This window comes from Strix aluco, chromosome 24 (genome assembly GCF_031877795.1).
Source record: "Strix aluco isolate bStrAlu1 chromosome 24, bStrAlu1.hap1, whole genome shotgun sequence".
Classification (NCBI taxonomy): domain Eukaryota; kingdom Metazoa; phylum Chordata; class Aves; order Strigiformes; family Strigidae; genus Strix; species Strix aluco.
In genome coordinates, this window is record NC_133954.1 from 7775716 (window position 1) to 7795309 (window position 19594).

At 40.5% G+C, this 19594-nt stretch overlaps 1 protein-coding gene across 5 annotated transcripts in view; it reads left to right on the forward strand.

Moving 5' to 3' along the window:
• Positions 1-18655, forward strand: part of ZNF652 (zinc finger protein 652) — a 34898-nt gene extending 16243 nt beyond the window's left edge. For 4 of the 5 annotated variants that reach the window (XM_074849637.1, XM_074849638.1, XM_074849634.1 and 1 more), the window contains 5 exons: positions 8561-9708; positions 13165-13312; positions 13611-13726; positions 15089-15233; positions 15693-18655. In XM_074849637.1, coding sequence (XP_074705738.1) covers positions 8800-9708; positions 13165-13312; positions 13611-13726; positions 15089-15233; positions 15693-16207 — 1833 coding nt within the window. In that variant the 5' untranslated portion in view covers positions 8561-8799 and the 3' untranslated portion in view covers positions 16208-18655. Of the gene's footprint in view, positions 1-3311; positions 3330-8560; positions 9709-13164; positions 13313-13610; positions 13727-15088; positions 15234-15692 lie in introns of those variants that run through there. The other variant, XM_074849639.1, reaches the window with a different exon arrangement.
• The last annotated feature ends 939 nt before the right edge of the window (positions 18656-19594 follow it).

Consider the following 19594-nt stretch of genomic DNA (forward strand, 5'->3'; position numbering starts at 1 on the left):
GGTGAGTCATGCTCTTCGCTAGTGCATCTGCCGCTGTGCAGGGGACAGTTGTGCAGCTGCTGCAAGCTTTTTTTGTTGCTATGGAGGTTTTTACAAACTTGTTGCTGGTTTCAAAGTCAAAATTATCTAGTGTGTAAAGAGCTCTAAATGAAAAATGGAGAGGATTTTAAACCTATCCGTAAGCACATTCCAATGATGTGAGAAGAACAAACTTTATTTTGGAGAGATCAAATTCACACTTCATGAAGCCAAAGAAGATTTTGCTATTTAAATCTTCTTTTTTCTACTACATACCACTCTCAGCAATGTTCCAAAATATTTAGCAGGTTTTTTTTTAAGATAAACTGGTAGACTGGAAATGAATCAAAATGTTTTTAAAAAACTACATTAAACTGACTGATGGACTCTGTAAAGTGTGTGTGTAACATCATGCTCTCAGATGAGATTATTTTAATTGTTTTGTTATTATAGTGCAAAAGATAAATGATACAGGAGCACATTATGTGCTGTGATGTGTAGTACAGGCTGGTCAACAAAAAGCAAATAAGTGAATCTGAGAATTTTCTTAAACTGAACCTTTCTGCAAAAAATACAAAACTTGATTGTTACCTCCATTCTGCATATTGCAAAGGTCTCCTTTAGGACTTGCTAGGGGAGAGGAGGTAAATTTATTCTGGATACAAAAGTTTATTATTTCTTGCCAAGTTAGTACTGTCAGCTTAAACCAAGGAAAAACACTTTTCCTCCAGAATAAACGTCCAGGTGGAAGTTATACCTGTCAGCTTTACTCTGGGGACAGACCATTTACATTTTTTTTGGTGTCTCTCTCGAGTGATCTCCATCTACATATTCAAAGACACAGATACACATCTAGTGCCGTTTTCTCCACTCCTCTCTGGGAGGAAAAACGCTAATTTTGGGAAACAGAAGTACAGATCTTGATGATGGATTTCCTTTTTGTATTCCAGCGGCTTTGTGTGTAGCCTGTATTGTTAGTGAAATCATTTGCAATCTTAGAATAAGTTAGTGATGTTTAATAAGGACTGTCATCACTGGCATCTATTAATATCAATGGATGGTTTAAAATCTTACCAGTTTTTACTAGTCTTCAAGGTATGTGAGCAGATAGTGACGAAAGGGAGTTTTTAAAGCAAAAAGGAATGTTGCTGCTGAAGGAGAAGAAAACTAGGTGTAAAAAGTGATTTGGAACAGAGTAGGCTAATGAGTGAAACAATTGCCCTTCAGTATCATAGCAGTGGGTTGTTTTGAACTTCTGGCACATATTTTGATGACTCTACAAATTTGAAGGGACAGATAATCTGTTAATGTGGTTATATAAAGCTTTTTTTGCTTCATATGTGTGTCTTCAAATTATCAATTACAGAAAAGTCATGAATGTGAAAGGTGTATACATGTGAATGTAACTACCTGCTTTTGTTTTAATCTTGCTTTCAGGTTTTTTTTGCATTGAAAGATACAGATAAAACACAGCAATAGATTTGAATACAAGGAAGTTCCTAATTCAGTCACAGGTGTTTAATTTTTATGTTTTCAAGTAGTAGAAAGGGCTTAGACTTTCAGTTTGACCGTGTATCACGGTGTACTAGAACTTCTTTAAAAATGGGTTTGCCTAGTAAAAGAAAAACGTTGAGGTTTATGGCTGTCGTATCTAAAACTAGTTCATAGCCAATAGAAAGCCTTCAGCTTATTGCAAAAGCTGAGGGATTATAATGCTGCTGAATTCTGAAATGGCAACCTCTTAAACTATTTTCTGTGGAGATAATGCTTGAAAAAATTCCAGATTCACAGTTCTGGAAATCACTGGTTTGAAAGCCTTTGTCCCTCAAACCAGATTTCTAGATGCAGCCAAATAATTCATCCTAAGAAATGGAAAAAGCCTGAAGGTTTTTTATCGTAGTTTTTATGTTTTAGCTGCAGGACATTATATAAGGCATTTTTCTGGAGTTGGAAATATGTTCTGCTTCATTTTCCATTAGGCTGTTAAATACTTACAGGCAAATAGCCAGCTCCATACAGTGAAAATATGTTCCCTGCTGAGTTAGCAAGATACCTATCATAGATTATTTTAGGAATGGTCGAAAAAAATAACTGGAAGATGTCAGTCTAGATGCTGTACTGCATCTTCAGGCTTTCATATACCACCCCGTCGAACATACTTCTGCCCAGACCTTTACTTCGAGAATTGGACAGTATTTATTCACTCTCCAGTCTTTTGTTTCCCTGCCAAGACTCCCTGCAATACTTCAGTTACTGCCAGCGTTGTTGGTTTTTTATGATGTGCGTGTCGGTTTGCTTAGTTGTACCAAGACTAATCCATTTGAGACAGAGATGCCCAAATATGTGGCATAGCTTTAATTTCACCAAAACACAAGCCACTGTGGCACACACCATTTTATGTCTCATCTTTTATATCAGTTGATGGGAAAATCTGTTTCAAGTGAATTCTGAGCTCGCAGTGAAAAGAAGAAAATTACGATTTTTCTGTTTTTCACAGAACAGTCCCAGGAATTGCGAATGCCGTTTCCGAATATCCTCTTGGTAATGTTACACCGTATTCCCAAAGTCGGGCAGCTACACAAAATTGTCCTTCTGATAACGGTAGACAGGATTATTCTTCCTTCCTTTTCTCTGTAGCTCTGCTAAGCGTGAACCCATTACAGATACCATCTCTTAGGTAGGTGTTAAAAGCTCTCCCTTGATGTCTAGTAGATGACAGAATAGATCGTTAGTCGCAGTCAAGTCTTTATTTTGCATTTACATGGGCAAAGGCAGGCTTGAGTACTTACCCATAGAAATGCAAAATCTGTGAGGATGTGCTGACTGTGGCTCTGTCTTGAGATAAAACTTACCACTTAAGAACATATTTTCAGGTTTTTGCATATAAAGCAGCTGAGATGCACAAGAAAGGAGTGATTGTACGATGATATAAATAATTCCCTCTTGTGTTATAGTCCTGATTACTATCCGCTGACATGATGTAACTTGTACCAGATGTGTTTTCCCACTAACTGGGAATTGCTGTGCCTGTGCACTATTCTGTTTCATGCACCTGTTCTTCAAACTGTGCAAGTATATTGAAACTATTTTTTTTTTCTTGTGCTCTGAAATATTGCTAATGTATTGAACTGTAGGCGACTGGATCATTTTAGTCAAACGCCCTGTATTTTCACATTGCATGTCTTGCTCATATGCTATTCGCATTAGCTGAGGATTTCATAGAGTTGCAGTGAGAAAACATTACTGTTTTTTTTTTAATTTTTAGGAAATATACTGCAGAACTCTGCACTGGACAGTGTACTTAAAGCTAAGTTGTATCTGTGCAATGAAAATTGTATTTTTCTGATGCATTTTCTTGTATTTCTGTCCTGTCTGCTGGCTTGAAATGGATTAATGGGCAACACTGATTACTATTAACAGAAACTAAGTGAAAAATCACACTTATTTACCTGTACACTTACCAGAATGATGCATTTGCTTGTCAGCCTTTCAAAATAAACACGTGTCAGTTTATCATAGTTCTAATACTTCTGTATCCAAATAATGTGACTAGTAAGTGTGAAAGCGTTTTAATTTAAAATGGCACTGCTCTTTTGAAAGGGTTGAGCTACACTTGCATTCTGAATTCACATAGGTTTTAGCTGTACTAGAAATTTCTACCTGATGAGTAGAAAGGAAGCAGGGAAGCTGGCGCTCCGGTTTTGGTTAGAAATTTGGGTGGTAGCCAGACTGTAACGTGTCCCAGGTTTGGCCTAACATTGGAGCTGTATTTAATTAATCCCTCCAACCTGCAACCACTGTCTTATTCCTGTTCTGAGGGTAGTTTCTTCAACAACTACTTGGCCTAGTTTGAAATTGGTGCATTATCTTAAATAATATAAATTATTTATTGATGTACGTGGTTGTTTTCCCCACTTGTAAACTGCCTGCAAATCTGGTTGCCGCAGGACTCCATGGAGCTGCTGGATTGCAGCTTCCAACCAAAAGGCATCCTGGATCCTTAAAAACCTCAGATTGTTGATGCATATGCAAAATGGCATTGCCTTTAATTATAACACGGTTATAATCTTTTTCTTAACTTTTACTGTCTCTAACTGTAGTTTGAGAGAAGTCTTGTTTTAGGGAAAAGAAAAATTCAAATTTCAAGGTACTCAAACTTTCTCCTTGAAGTTGGTTTTCTATATAGTGGGCTATATACCAAAATGGCAGAGTGGACAACCTGTTCATGCCACACAATACCTCTTGATTGTATCCATTAAAAAGCTGCTGTTAAGCTGAGATCTGTCTGCTTTTAAGCTGAAAAGGGGAAGAAAAAGAAGTTTTGGAGGTTGTCTCGCGTGAAGTTACAGGTCTTGTGTTGTAAAGGAAGTGTGCAGATTATTTGTGATGCTTGTATAAGGTGTGTGGTATTTCAGTGCTGCAGGGTTAGCTGGGGCTCAGATTCCCCCACGTGTTAGGTGCTGTATACTTTTGGAAGAATAATTTTGTCTTGGTGCCTTGTGAGCTATATTAAGGTTGCGAGCACTTCTTACTGTACCAAGCTGGAAGTGAAATCTAGTACAAGTGTCTAGTAAACAGAAACAAAAGAATAGTATTCTGTTCCTGTCTTGAAAGGCTGTGTTATAACAAAGATGGACTATAATGGATGGCTAATAAATTAATGCGTTTTTAATGTTGGACGTTGACTATCGCAATATCTTTTTTTCATAGTATTCACTTTTCGTGCAAGAAGTAGGTGAGCTGCAGGAAAGCCCCAAGCTCTTCCTCTTTTTCCTTATGGTGTGTGTAAAACTTCTGTGGCAAATGCACGGATTTGTGAATTGTGGAATGGGTAGTTTTTTAAAGGAATTTTTTGGTGCTTTATGGCTATCTGGGAAGAGTGGTGTTCCCCCTCACTTCCAGATGTTAACAAAGTAATAAATTGATACAGTGCTGTCTTTGTGTCTGTAGACAAATCACCCTTGTGCCTGCAGTGCTTCTAGACTTGCCAACCTACAACGAAGTGAATGAGACCAGCAGCTGTCAATTTTCAGAGCTAATATTGATAACTTTTCTATGGGCAGCAATTAAACTGGTTACAAAAAAAAAAAAAAAAAAATTAGGCCACTATCACATTGACCAGGAGTGGCAGGGTCATCGCTGGTTGTGGAGTGCCCCGAAGTGCCTCTTCTGTCCTTTTACGGGAGCCACCAGAAACATCCAGGCAGGAAGAATGAGCAGTTAAGTGTTACATCTGTGGAGCTGGCAGCCCCTCTGCGATGGCAGGCGAACAGCTGTAGGCCAGGCAGGGGTCAGTGGCTCACAGGGAGCCTTGATCGGCAGAAATGACTCTGCAGCCACTTCACTTACTACAAAAGCTGGAAGAAGCAGTGTTTTTCTTTACATCAGTGTCTGCTTCTGGTGGATGCTGGCCAGAAGTCAAATCGTACGGCCTTGGCACAGGTTAGACGAAAATACGAAATAGCCAGACTGTCAGGCTGGTCCCTTTCTGAGGGCAAACTAAGGACGCGTAATTTAAAGTCGTTAACCTGAATACGTTCCCTTGGTCTGTGCTGATTTCAGGACATCTGTTGAGCCACAGTTGGGGCAGGTAATTGTGCTAGCACTCTCTGTCATAAATTGTTCTAATTTTAGTACAGATAATGTGAAGAAATGCACGATGGTTTTTTTTTTTTTTTAGAAGTAGCAGAAGCATTGTAAGAAGTGTTGCTCCCACATACACATGCTTCCTCCACCTACACGTTTGTCTGCAAGTTGTTTGTACTTTTTTCTGGGTTTGAACTTTTAATATTCGGAGGCTTGCAAACCTGTCTTGTATGATCTTTGATTGCTAAGTGTTGCATGCCCCTCAGGTCCATTCTGTGCTTGTAATACAGTTATTCCTCAGTTTATGTCTAGATAGGCTGCTTCAAAAATTGCTTTGAAGCTGTGTATCCTTTTTACATTTTAATCAGAACCTGTATTGCTCCCTTTTGTAGTATGGCTGAAATTCATTTTGTGAGCCCAAGCTGTTTTAGCAGCTTTGAAAAAAGTGGATTTACCTTTAAAAAGAAAAAATGCAAAAATAAAAACACCCAAATGCTGCTTTCTTACATTTGGGATTAGAAATTTAAGGGGAAAAAAAAAATCTATTGAAATATTTCGGACAGTATTTAAACTTATCGTGTCAGAACTGTCAGTAGTCTGGTAATGCGTTGATGGCATTAAGTGTATGAGGAGGGCTTTGCTTTACCAGCTGTTTGACTGTTAAATAATGTTGTTCGAAAGTTGCGGGTCCCTTGAGGGTAGCAGGCGGTGTATTCAAAGTGAAAGTAGGTTACCGATTCTGCAGAGTGAAGTGGTTTTAAGACCAAATAGCTTTGATAACTCAGAAAAAGCCCCTTTGTTGTTTTTATTTGAAGTGGTACTGTGTTCGTACAGAGTGGTTTATTATACAGAATATTCCTTAAATGAGCAGAGGTGAAATGATGGCAGGATATGTAAAGAGAATATTTTGACATTCAGTAAATGGGGGGTGGAGGTAAAGCTTCCTTTTCATGACAAGCTTTTTGCTTTTCCTGGCTATCTAGCAGCAGCATTCTGATAGCCTTCCTGATTTACTTGTGCAACTTGAGATGCTTAATACGCTGAGGAAATAATCGGGTATCATTTTCTACATGACATAGTGATTTTTCTGAGCTTCTGAATAATTCATTATATTTTGTTAAAGGAAAAGCTAAACTGGATTTCATCGTGCCCACTGCTTTCGAAGGGCCTTCCTTGGGTATAGGGTTGTTAATTTTGGCTTGCAATCACAACCAGTTTATTATTTACTAGCTTTTCCATCTCAATATTACTTGTGATCACAAGCCAATGTTAACAGCCCATCTCCGCGTATTTCCTGGCCCAGCTGGGTCTTGGCGCTCCTCTTCCTGCCTCACCTCTGGAGCTGGGAAGCTGGGACCTGTCAGGCATCTTCAGGGTGCTTTTTGAGTCCATTTGGAAATACCAGAGAACCCTACCAGCTTAAAGTTAATTAAAACAGATTCTTGAAATCAGATGACTGATTATCAGTCGGTGGCTTTCCCCGGTGTGTCACTTCACAAAGATTGTAGGGCACAGTTCAGTCTTCTTTATTATTCAAACCACCAAGACCATTGTTAGGTTCATCTCCTGTTCAATTAAATTCACTTCAAAGGGGGAAATTTCTGGTGGAAGACTGAAATAGAAACTAATAATACATAAATTGTATCAAAACATGTTTGGATGGAAGTTACTGCATTGGTAGTGTGGAGACTATTTTAACTCAGTATGATGTGGAAGGAAATTTATCATAAAAATCCATGTCTGTAACACTGCTTTAGGTTGGTTGTTTTTTATTGTTCCAAGAATACTAATAATAAAAATGGCCGTATGATTCTGCAAAATCCAAGTGTTTTATACCTGTCTGCTAGATTTAGCCCAAGCTTATAGCCTTGTGGAAATTTTCACATTCTGATAGCGGGGATCCAGTTTTCTTCATATTTAGCTGCTCAATCCATCCATTTTCTGTTAGGGCCCTTCTCTGTCCTCTAGTCCTGGGATGTCTCTTAGGCTTTGTCCATCCTTCTTCTCTTCTGCACCCTCTAGTTACAGGTTTAGCTCTGAGGATGCTGTTTGATCAGGAGTTCCAATGTATTTCTGATTTGATCTGCACAGCCAAAAATCCTGGCTTGATGTTGCAATACTGTGCTAGCAAAATGTAATTTTCCTGGTGGAAAATAGATGTGAGAGCATGATTACTTGTATTCATTAGGGATCACGTGGCATTTTTTGCAAGAGGAAGTAACAGTGTTCTGGTCAAATTCCAACTTGGATAACTGCAAGTGAAATTTAGATGGGCAAATGTCATATTGTTTGGCTACCGCACTGAGGAATAAGTAGCTGGGGGAAGGGAGAATGAGACAAAAGAATAAGTGCCTTAAATTAAGAGGCTGTATGAGGGATCTCTGAGGTGGAAACAAGCAGTGGACACGGTGTTCTTAATCTGATTTAGTGCTGCAAGTTGAAAATGTCTCCATTGAAATTCTTCATGCATATCTACATTAATGGAATGTTGTTGGGTATAATATGTCCCCTTTCTGGGTAAGGATGGGCTCCCTTTGGGAGATGCAGGAGAAGTATTTCTGTGTAGGTATGCACCTCGCTTGATGAGAGGCGGATGCGAGTGGGGCAGAGTCTTGGGGCCATCAGTGCTCCTGAGAGTCCAGCAGAAACACAGACCAGCATCTTGGCCCGGCGTTGAGGCGTGATCTTTGCCAGGCGGAGAATATTCCTTGCCTTGATTTCCATATCTCTGGAGTCTCGTACCAGTTCTGAGCCCCACAGAAGGCGCACGTATTTGTACCTAACTGCTAGTTTTGCTTGAGACAGTGCTATAGGACAGCACCCCCAGCAGATACAGCTCATAGATAATACACCCTGTGCTTGATCCCAGTTGTACAAACTCAAAACAGAAGAATTTGCTGATGATTTTAGTGATTTATTTTTTAATTGACTTTGTTTTCTCTGTTGTCTTTTATAGATAAAATGCTCAACGGTTCATTGGCAACTTTCTCCAGAAGAATAATTACTACTGCTCTGCTCTTGCCATAATACCAGCATTCTGTGACCTACACATCAGTGCTAAACACCAGCAGAAAATCATATTTTGTTCATTCTGTGTAGATGGAACAGGCATCGGTCTTGAAAGCCCATCCTGATTTAAAGCTGCTTACTTGGTTTTCTGGGATTAAAGGTGCTCAATGAATCAGGGCCCCCCAAATGAGTCAAACAGCCAATTCTTGCCAACAGTTGGTTGAAAACTGTGCCGCGCATGTAGCAGGGATGGCGCAAGAGGACAGTCGCCGTGGTCAAGTGCCACCCACGTTTTATCATGGTGCCAGCCAGGAACTTGATCTGTCCACCAAAGTGTACAAGAGAGAGTCAGGAAGTCCTTACTCTGTGTTGGTGGACAGCAAAATGAGTAAACCACATCTCCATGAAAGAGAGGAGCAGCCATATTTCAGGGAGAACAGAACGGTAGGAGAGGTCCGGGCTGTGAAAGAAGATAGAGAAAACTCTGACGACTCTGAGGAGGAAGAGGAGGAGGAAGATGAAGTGACTTACAAAAGGGAGCAGATTATAGTAGAGGTAAACCTTAACAACCAAACATTAAATGTATCAAAAGGGGAGAAGGGTGTCCCCTCCCAGTCCAAAGAGACTGCTGTTCTTAAGACCAGCAGTGAGGAAGAGGAGGGTGACAGTGGGGAAGAGGCCACTGAAGACAGTGATGATTATGAGGAAAATGAGAGGCAGAAGAAAAAAGAGAAAAGAGTGGAAAAAGTTAGTGTTGCACAAAGGAGAACAAGGAGAGCTGCATCTGCTGCAGCAGCCACAACTTCCCCATCACCCAGAACTACAAGGGGTCGTAGAAAGAGTGTGGAGCCCCCCAAGCGTAAGAAGAAAGCTGCAAAGGAGCCCAAGGCACCTGTGCAGAAATCAAAGTGTGAAGAGAAGGAGACTTTAACCTGTGAGAAGTGCCCCAGGGTGTTTAACACACGCTGGTACCTGGAGAAGCACATGAACGTCACTCACAGGCGCATGCAGATCTGCGACAAATGTGGGAAGAAATTTGTTCTAGAAAGTGAGCTGTCCCTTCACCAGCAAACAGACTGTGAAAAAAATATCCAGGTAGGTTTGCTCACCTGCTTGCCAGATTTCCATACCTTCTGTCGTGCCCTGGATACAGCTAGTGGACACTTCAGAGGGGGAAATCTTTTGCGCAGACCAGGTTCTGACCGAGACCTTGTCTCTACGTATCAACGCTTTGGTGTCTTCCAAAAGAAGTAAATTGCAGGGAACAGAGTGTACAACTGACATCTGCTTTAGCAGAGTTACTCTAGTATTTAACTACGAGTTGGGGAAAACGCAAAGCCACTTTAACAAATGTCAGACTCAAGAGTAACTGGCCTGAAAACAAGTGCATTTGCAGTGAAGTACTTTGACAGGATAAACCCTCCTTCATCAGGTGCTGAGCACCTGCAGCTATCGCTAGCTTTAAAGTTCACAGTGTTTCAGTGTCCTGAAACTCAGTCACAGTGTGTCCAGGTAAGGTTTCAAGGCAGAACGGAATTACGGCACTTCGCTGGTATTAGAATCAGAAATTTGTAAAATACCTGAGAGGCAAGCAGGTGAGAAAGAAACTAGTGAAGCCAGGATTTGAACTTGTGTTAAAATGTAACTTTTTCTAAAATCCTACTGCGATAATTATATGCAGGTAATTTTAGAGTAGTGTTCATGTATGCATATGGAAGTGTCTGAATTCAGTGACTAAATCTGTTCATGAGCCTGCCCTTTTCCCAGTGTAAAAAGCTCAGTAAACCTCGCTGATAATATAAAGATCTCTGGTCTTTCTCACCAGAAGATTTGCAGCTTTTAATTTTATACAACAATGGAAGCCTGTGTTGTAACAGAACCATTTAAAAGTTTTAAGTTGTGGAAAGAGTTTCAGAGTTTCTGATTCATCTGTGGTTTGTACTTTGCTCATAGGCATCTGTGTTCTCATGTAACTGGGGGCACTGTTGTTTTATCTGGCAATTCAAATGTGCTTTTTTTTGCCTCGTAAAACTAGGCACAGTGTTGCCACCTACTTCTGAAATAATCCCCCTGGCAGCATGAAGCAGATTGAGTTAAATTTTTGTGCAGCTGAAATGTTGAGAGCTCGCAGGGCAACAAGTTTTTTCTCTGTCCAGTGAGTTTTACCAGAAAGATTGAAGATTTTTTTGTTTGTTTGTTTGCTTAAATGCTAAACTGAATTGGTATTCAATTCCCACTGTGTGGGAGACAGTTGAAATATTTATTGCAGTTTGTCTTTGCTGTAAGACTCACATGCAGCTCTATATAACACTATGATATTTTTCCTTATGTTTCAGCTCATAAGAGGAAGACTGAAGGAAGGAGTATAAAATAATAAATCTTGAGCATAGTTAGTAAAATACATAAACATTTCAGTATGTCCTTGCAGTTTTTGAAATAAATACTTCAAAAGTGTAGTGTAGCACAGAACATTTAAATGTCAATTTAAGGAGTGCCCTGTCATCCAGGTGGCTCATTCACAGCATAAAATCTTTTGATTTTAAACAGGAATTCCTGAATAGTTTGAACGTGTGGTATAGAATGGAGAAGTATCCTGTAATCCATGCACACACACGCTTCTGAGGGGTTACATTCCTATATCCAAAAGTGATAGGAAAATAAGAAATTGTAGACACTGTATTTTCTATCCCGTACCAGAAGAATCAAGTCCAGAAACTTTCCCAAATATTTCTAGTGCCAGAAGCACTGCTAGTCATCTTCAAGTTCTCAGTATAAGCATATATTCAACGATTTTTTTTTTTGTCTGTCCTGACATTTGGAATGTGTTTCACAGCTGCCTGCTAATTTGTTTTTATTACACTTGGCAAAAGGAGTAAGGGGATATGAAAGTTTTGCATTAATGTAGGGTTTAATATGTCAAGGGGGATATGGAGCTTTGTCTAGTAGAGGAAGAAAACTGTTTCATTATCTAAGTGGTAATTGAACTGATAAACATGGCTGGCTCCTCCTATATTTTTCATCTAAGTGATGGAATATATCTGCTTTTCCAGGTAATTTCTGGGTTTCATCCTCTCAAAATTAGCACCTTCACAGAATTTCTGTTGTCACCTTAGACCCTCTGTGTAGTAGCTCTTAGAATTAGTATTCTAAATTACTTGCTGCTGATCATCAATTAAATTGTAGACTGACCTCTTCAAGAGCTCGCTTAACCTTAAATCAAAGGATTTTTTGATCATTTCTTAGCATTGCTTTACTCTCTAGGGTGTTTTTTTTCCCCCAAGGGCTACAGTTTGTTCCTCACATGCCTCCAAGTAGGTACTTTTGGAAGCAGAGGCTCTTCTTGGAGGCAGCATGGTGAGCGGTGTACCAGTTTCCAAGCCTGCAGAGATTCAAGCACCGTGGAAGCGGCGTAACTTGTCTGTGCAGAGAAGAAACAACTCAAGTTGGCAGAAGGCATGGTATTTGCTAGTTGTGCAGTGAACAGCATACAGCCCTTCTTACTTTGAGGGAAGGAGGGTAAGAAAAATGGAGGCAGAAAAACGGAGATGTACCAAAAACCCCAAACACCCCAACAGCTAACAAAAAATAACAAACCACAATTCCTTCCTCTTTACTTCAAAGATGAAAATGACTTGGTATCGTCACGTATGTGTCTGCTATCAAGTTTTACAACTAAGTTTATTCCGGATTTTTCAAAACTGTACAAGGATTTTTTTTTTAATCTAGTCTTTAGCAAGAACTAACTACTGGGAAAAAAGGAGATGCATGAAAGCCTGTGGATCCTGCTCATCGCTGACTTTCTGGACATTTCACAGTAGTTGTGGGAAGACATTAAAATATTGTTTGCATATTGTCATTTTAGACCTACAGTACTACTGATATGTATAAGTGAAGACTCAGAACATGAAAGACGGAGGTGACAACTTGCTTTGCTGTATGAGCTGTCTACCAGACTGTCCACATGGTCAAGAGCTGCAAGATGGATGCTGTCTTCTCTACAGAGCTAACAGGATGAGAGAGCTTTGACTAGTTCACAGGCTGTTAGACCTGGAGTTTGAGGGGTCCCAGCGCTCCTGCGAAAGCCGGGGCTGGACGTGCAGATGGGTTTAGCGCAACTTGGTGGTGTTGGCCTCCTCCACCTCTGTTGGCTTCTTCCCACACCAGGGGTTTGGATTCTTCCCGCACCAGCAGCATCAGTGCCCGTGAAGTTGTCTTCTGTGTTAGCTCCTTGAGGGCTGCATTCAGCTATATATGCTGTTGTGTTTTGGAAATAAGTTAGTGCAGTGGCTGTGGTGCTCGTCAGGTGGCACCGAAATGCAGTGTGTTAACATCCTCTCTAATCCTGCTTGGTCTGGCTATTCTTAGTGTAATTGTTTCAAGTGTGAAACAGTAAATGTAAGCTGAAGTATGGTCTGAGACAGCATACAGCAGTTTGACTTGTTTCGGGCTTCTTTTTTTCACGCAAGAGGAAGATGCGGGGCTTAACTCCACAAACTTGAGTCACTGAATCTTTCTAATTTAAACTTCCTTCTATTTATCCCATTCATTCAGTGCGTTTCCTGTAATAAATCATTCAAGAAGCTCTGGTCCCTCCATGAACATACCAAGATTGTCCACGGATATGCAGAAAAGAAATTCTCTTGTGAGATTTGCGAAAAAAAGTTTTACACCATGGCCCACGTGCGGAAACATATGGTTGGTGAGTTATTGATCGGCGCTTCTGTTGGTTCTGCCTCATAATGTGTCTTTGTGGTTCTCATAACTGCTGTTTTGAGGAGAAAAATGAGGCAAATTCAGTTCTCTGAGCTTTATCCTTAGCAAAAAGTACAAGTCCATAGTACTGGGCAGCAAGCAAAATATGTATGTGTGTATGTCTGTGTATATACTTCTAAGCTATTCAGTAGTAATCATTTTCCTGCTCAGAGCTGGCAAAAAGAATTGGTTTAAAGAACTGTTTGCATTTAAATGACCTTCTCTAATGTACTGTTGTGTTGCAGCACACACAAAGGATATGCCATTTACATGTGAAACCTGTGGAAAATCATTCAAACGCAGTATGTCTCTCAAAGTACATTCCCTACAGCATTCTGGAGAGAAACCTTTCAGATGCGAGGTGAGGCAGTAGCTGTTAGTATGTTTAGATATGGTAGCATAAGGTATAAAATTAGTAACACTGTCAGTAGGGCATGTAGGTGGAAACTGAATTGACTGACTTGCAAACGAGGTGCAGTTTCATAAAAATTTGGGGAAAATTCTTCTCCATGTGGTGAGCACAGCAGGAGTGCATTAGCAGCAGTTCAAACTGAGATGTATTTGGTTTGCTTTTACTGCTGGCTGTCGTGTTTTTCTCAATGAATACATGGTACAGCAGGATTTGAATCCCTCGGTGTTCATAGCAAAGCCTGATGCAAATTATGTTAATCCTCCCAGTCCTGCCCAGTAACTTGAAACAGATAGAAGTGGTGGCAGTGAAAATAAACAAATTATTGCTTGATTTTCACTTGTGGGAAAAACGATTGTCCTCGCTGCAAACTATTACCTCCTTGAGATCTGAGACAATGAATTTGCATTTCTTAAACAGAGTGTGTGTGTGTGTGGGGATGGGATGGGATGGGATGGGATGGGATGGGATGGGATGGGATGGGATGGGATGGGATGGGATGGGATGGGATGGGATGGGATGGGATGGGATGGGATGGGGGAGTATCTCACTGATGCATTCCCATGCGTTTGGGATGGTAAATTTATGCCTGCCCTCGGGAAGGAGACAGTATGGGACAGGCTTACCCAGTCATATGTCCGGGGCAGGTAATGCCTCAGTCATCTGATGAGGATGCTTGTGGGTGTCGCATGGTGGAGGCAGAGGGGGTGCAGAGCCCCTCCTGTTTCCAGGGCAGGTCTGGTGGCTCACCCTGCCCGTGAAGTGGGGCACAACTCCAGCCAGACACATAGTAGTAATGGCTGTAGTGCAGCCAGAGTAGTCTGGGGGTGAGACTCGTAGGGAAAGAAATTACCTCATACCAATAAATAATAGCTGGAAAACAGACTGGCTTGCTGAAAAACAAGGCTGCTGTAGTGCTGTTGGTTTTGCTGTGTGAGCAGAGTCCTCTAGTGGAGGCATGCCGTAGTTCAGCAGAGATCGCTGGCAACGCTGCAAAACCTCCAAATGATACCTTAAGCCAACAGAAGCACTTTTCTGTTGGCATAACCGTGTCTCTGCTGGGCCATGTCAACTAAAGGTTGTGACTGTTCCACGCTCCTTGCCAAGGCTCTTCTGCCAGCAGACCTTTTAGTACAGACCAAATTCTCCTCTCGCTAAATAATCTAAATTCTGCATTTGTGTGTGGGTCTGTGTGTGTACTAGTTCCGGTATTCTTTATTCCTTCGTGTAGTACGTTTGAGTGCTGTCCCGTGGCTGCCTTGCTTCCTGATGTGTGATGCCTGAATATCATGGGTCGCTGTTTTTCTGTTGCAGAACTGTGATGAGAGGTTTCAGTACAAGTACCAGCTGCGTTCCCACATGAGCATCCACATTGGGCACAAACAGTTCATGTGCCAGTGGTGTGGCAAAGACTTCAACATGAAACAGTACTTTGATGAGCACATGAAAACACACACTGGTAAGAACTTATCAAAGAAAAGAGCACAAGTACCTCCAGGACAAAAATTTTCCTGTACTTCCAGCTGTATGCCTTTCCTTGGAATTTGGGATCAAAACTTTTCCTGTCTGATTTTCTAGGTTGGATAGGTTAATACATCAACTTACTGTTAAATCTAACTGTCTGTTGTAGTCTTGTGCTTCACTGTGGGGGAAAATGAGAGGTTAGGCTTACTTCCTTGTTATTTTGGTCTGAAGGAACCCCTTGCCAAAGCCTTATAAAAGATTGTCTCGTGCATCAAAATCCAAAGGTGAGAGAGGATTTCATAAAGACTGAGGACTTCCGTGGAACAGCTGTCTCTTTATTTGCTGAAAGTAGCAGTCACAGTAGCTTTTGTAGGAGGCAGTTTGCGTAAGTATGCTGAAGTAAGTATTAGCAGATGTTCTGTGCCTAAATGATTGCCGTATCTGTGTTTGGCAGGAGAGAAGCCCTTTATCTGTGAAATCTGTGGGAAGAGCTTCACCAGCCGCCCAAACATGAAGAGACATCGCAGAACTCACACAGGAGAGAAGCCCTACCCATGTGATGTGTGTGGCCAGCGATTTCGCTTCTCCAACATGCTCAAGGCACACAAGGAGAAGTGCTTCCGTGTTACCAGCCCCGTCAACGTGTCAACTGCTGTCCAGATCCCGCTGTCCACGACTTCTCCTGCCACCACAGTCCCTGCTGTAGTGAACACACCCATCACCCCAACTCCACCTATCAACCTGAACCCAGTGAGCACACTTCCTCCACGCCCCATTCCCCACCCATATTCACACCTTCACCTACATCCTCATCCTCACCATCCACATCATCTCCCGGTTCCCCCAGTTCCTCATTTACCCCCTCCTCCAGCTCTTTTTAAGAGTGAGCCTTTAAATCACAGAGGCCAGAGTGAGGACAACTTTCTGCGACACCTGGCAGAAAAAACCAGTTCAGCACAGCACCACTAACATCTTTGCTTCCTGCCAGCTGTTTTCCCATTTTATGCACATGGAAACATGCCCTCATGGAAGTAGTTGGTGAGGATCTTTGTCTTTCTCTTAGCCCCAGCAGATGGTCCTAATTTTTCCCTTGAATCAGTTAACAAACAAGGAAATCCTGTTTTGGATCAGCAGTGCTCATTTGAACCTGGGAACCAACAGGACTTAAACCCAATTTGCTTGCGTTTTACTGGTGACTTTTATAAATTTCAGATACTGAGACTTGTGGAATTTTATAATTTCATATCAGCTGATGAGGTATGCTTGCTTTTATATCCTGGACTTCTCCTCAAAGAGGAGATAGGCCTGGTTTTCTTTGTACTAATCGGAAAGGCTGTGAGATTAATACAGAGCATTAATTGTATCACTGTGTATCGTAATGGATTCTTTTCAGCTTTTGGTGCCGGCTATGGAGTGAGCCAGCCACGTATCACAGTATATTTGAGCATTATAAAGAAAGACAAAAAAATTTCTTGTTTGTGTAGCTCTCCTAACACACTCTTTATTTTACTACAGAAATTATTTTAGAGTTTTTTGTATAGACCTATTTAGTAGTCTGTTTCTAAAATGAAATGTATTTCAATAAGCGGTGTAATTTTTTCAGTGTAGCTGGACCTATGTTGTATAATAGATAAATTTTTATAATCATCAAAATGTGATTCTTAAAAGATGCATATAGCTTCTATAGTTAAAGTTATTCTTACAACCATACAACTTAAAAGGTGCTTCAGAGAAGAAAGGAACCCAAGAGGTCTCTGGAAAGGTTGCCTCAAAAGTGATGTTGATTTCAGAACTTTACGTAATTTATTTTAGTAGGGCTTTTTTTTTTTTTTTTTAAATCTTACGTTTCCCTCTTCACAGTTTCTCTTAAGCTTTTTGGACAAGGACGTTGGAATACCGTATTCCTGCTCCACAGGTTTCCTTTAGTTCAGTTGGAGTGAGGTATGAGATGGGTTAGAAAGGGAGCCCCTTACATGTAGGGACCCACCAGTTCGGGAATAGTCACAAGAGATTTTTATAAATGAGAGATCTGACAGCAGAGAGGAAATCGAGTATCTCAAGTCAGCCAAGCATCTTTTCTCTTTATGTAAGAGAGCCAGGTTTAGTGGCTTTTCATGGTATGATTTTAAGTTGGGGATCATATCAAATGCTGCTCTTCAGATTGCTTTTTGGAATTCCTGGAGTTGTTAGGAGAGGGGAATTAAGTGAGATCATAAATGTGGTATTTCTGACTGGCTGATTGTAAGAGTGAGAAGAGAAGTTTGAATGAGACAATGGAGTTTCAGTTGCATTGTTAAGAAAATGCTGATAGCACTGTATGTACCATGTGAAGCTCGATCCCATAAATGTAATGTGCATAAAATTATGGGATGATTCCTAGGGGTCGTAGTCATACTTTTGGCAAATCTAAGTTTTACAGTTGTAGGATAGGAAACTTTGAATTGTAGGCATGTCACTGTTTCATAATCCTGGGAGGCAATGAGGGGGAAATGACAAGTTAGTGCAGGGATGGTGGGCTGGAATGCCAAATGTATCTGTTTTAACCAGTGAGTAGCTGTTATTTTTTCAGGTTTGTATTTCTCTTCAACTAAAACTAAATATAGCAGCATTATGCAATCTAGGAACTTGTTGCCACCTTCAGTGAAGACAGAGGCCCAAGGCAATGTACTGTAAGTCCTCTTTTCCTTAAAATTCCTACTCTTCTGTGCTGCTTTTTAAATTAAATCCCACCAAACTCTACATCCAGAGATCCTCATAGGCAGATGTCGTACTTCCTATTCTGCTTGGTAATGAATTGGGCTTTTGTGGCTAATGTGATTAATTTTTTTTTCATGATAGCAGAAAAGGTGGAAATTCTTCCTAGCGTTACTTCCTCAAGGTTAATGCTGTTAAGCACTGTGTTTTGAAACACCATGTCCTCTGTTGAGCATCAGCTCCTTAGCTGGTGTTTTTCACCAATTTCTACCACCTAATCATTAATGTTGTTTTTTTCATAACAAGCATAGGAAACTTTAGGAACCAGAAAGGGCAATTTTGGCCCAACAAACCTACTCATTTTTGACTGAGCTGAAACCCCTTCCAGCATTTCTGAAAAATAAACCAATGTTTTTTAAATGTTTTCTCTATAATATTTATATACACCCTCTTACCTTCTAGAAGAAAAAGCCAGTTATGAATTTACACTCATGATGATGACTGTTGTATTTGCTGTGGCTGGTCTGCCCTGGAGGTTCTATGCATTCCACGTCACATTTGCAACCTACATTTCTGTTGTGCCACTATTTTATGGTCAGGCCTGTTATTAAATGATTTTTAAATGCTAAGAAATTCTTGGTAAATCAATTGTATTCCAATTTTGCAAAATGATTTTCTTCTCAATAAATTTACAGTATTAGGCTGCTATTCAGAATTCTAAAATCTGGGACAGTTTTTTTCTATTACTTAGATCATAGCAATGATACACTTTGTATTTTTTCCTTCTGAGACATATGAACTTCCTTTCTGTGGAAGAAGATTAAACTATCTAACCCGCTTAACAGTCTGTCATAATGTGACATGATGTCAACAGATTCTCCTCGTTTTCTGGGACAAACATACCAAAAACTGACATACTGGTCTAAAAGTGTTGCAGTGTAATATCTTACAAAGTACCTATTTCAGCACGAAAAGGAAAATGAGCGTTGCAAAAGGCAGGAAATTCAAGGTTGAGATTTGCTGTGGCTTCTCACTTCTGCTTAAATTTGCATTGCTGTGCAGACCTTCTACAGAGTTTGTGCAACGCAAAGGAACGTGTTCAGGTGTGTCCACTACTTGCTGCTTATGTTGACAAACTAAGCGTAATGTTTTCTATCAGCTTTACTGCATTTAGTAGGTTATGGGCTTGGTTTGTGTTGCTAAAATGCTTCCTTCAAGAAGAGCAAAGACAAATTAGACCAACTTTGGGTTTGGTTTGAATGTTTCTGAAAAGTGGGGCTAAATTCTCTCTGTTTTGTTTTTTTTTTTTTTCTTTCCTTCCTCTCCCCCAAAACAACCTACAGCCTAAGGCAAAGTTTTACTGAATTTTTAAGGGGGGATTCAACAGAATTAACACACGATCAGGAGGTCAGCATTCTAAGCAGTTTAAAGGACAGCATCTTTTCTGGAGAACTTTAAACTTCTAGTCCACCGGACAGTGCCTTATCCTTACTAAAGGCATCGGCTGCGTGATCTTGTTTGTTCAGTGTATTATCTCAGACTAACGTATCTATCTGGATAAAGGTGTGGTGATTATTTGTTTTGTATTGTCATGCCTGCCTGAATTATTGACTCCCCTATTTACACAGCTCAGATACTTCTTAGATGACCTAATTTGTATTG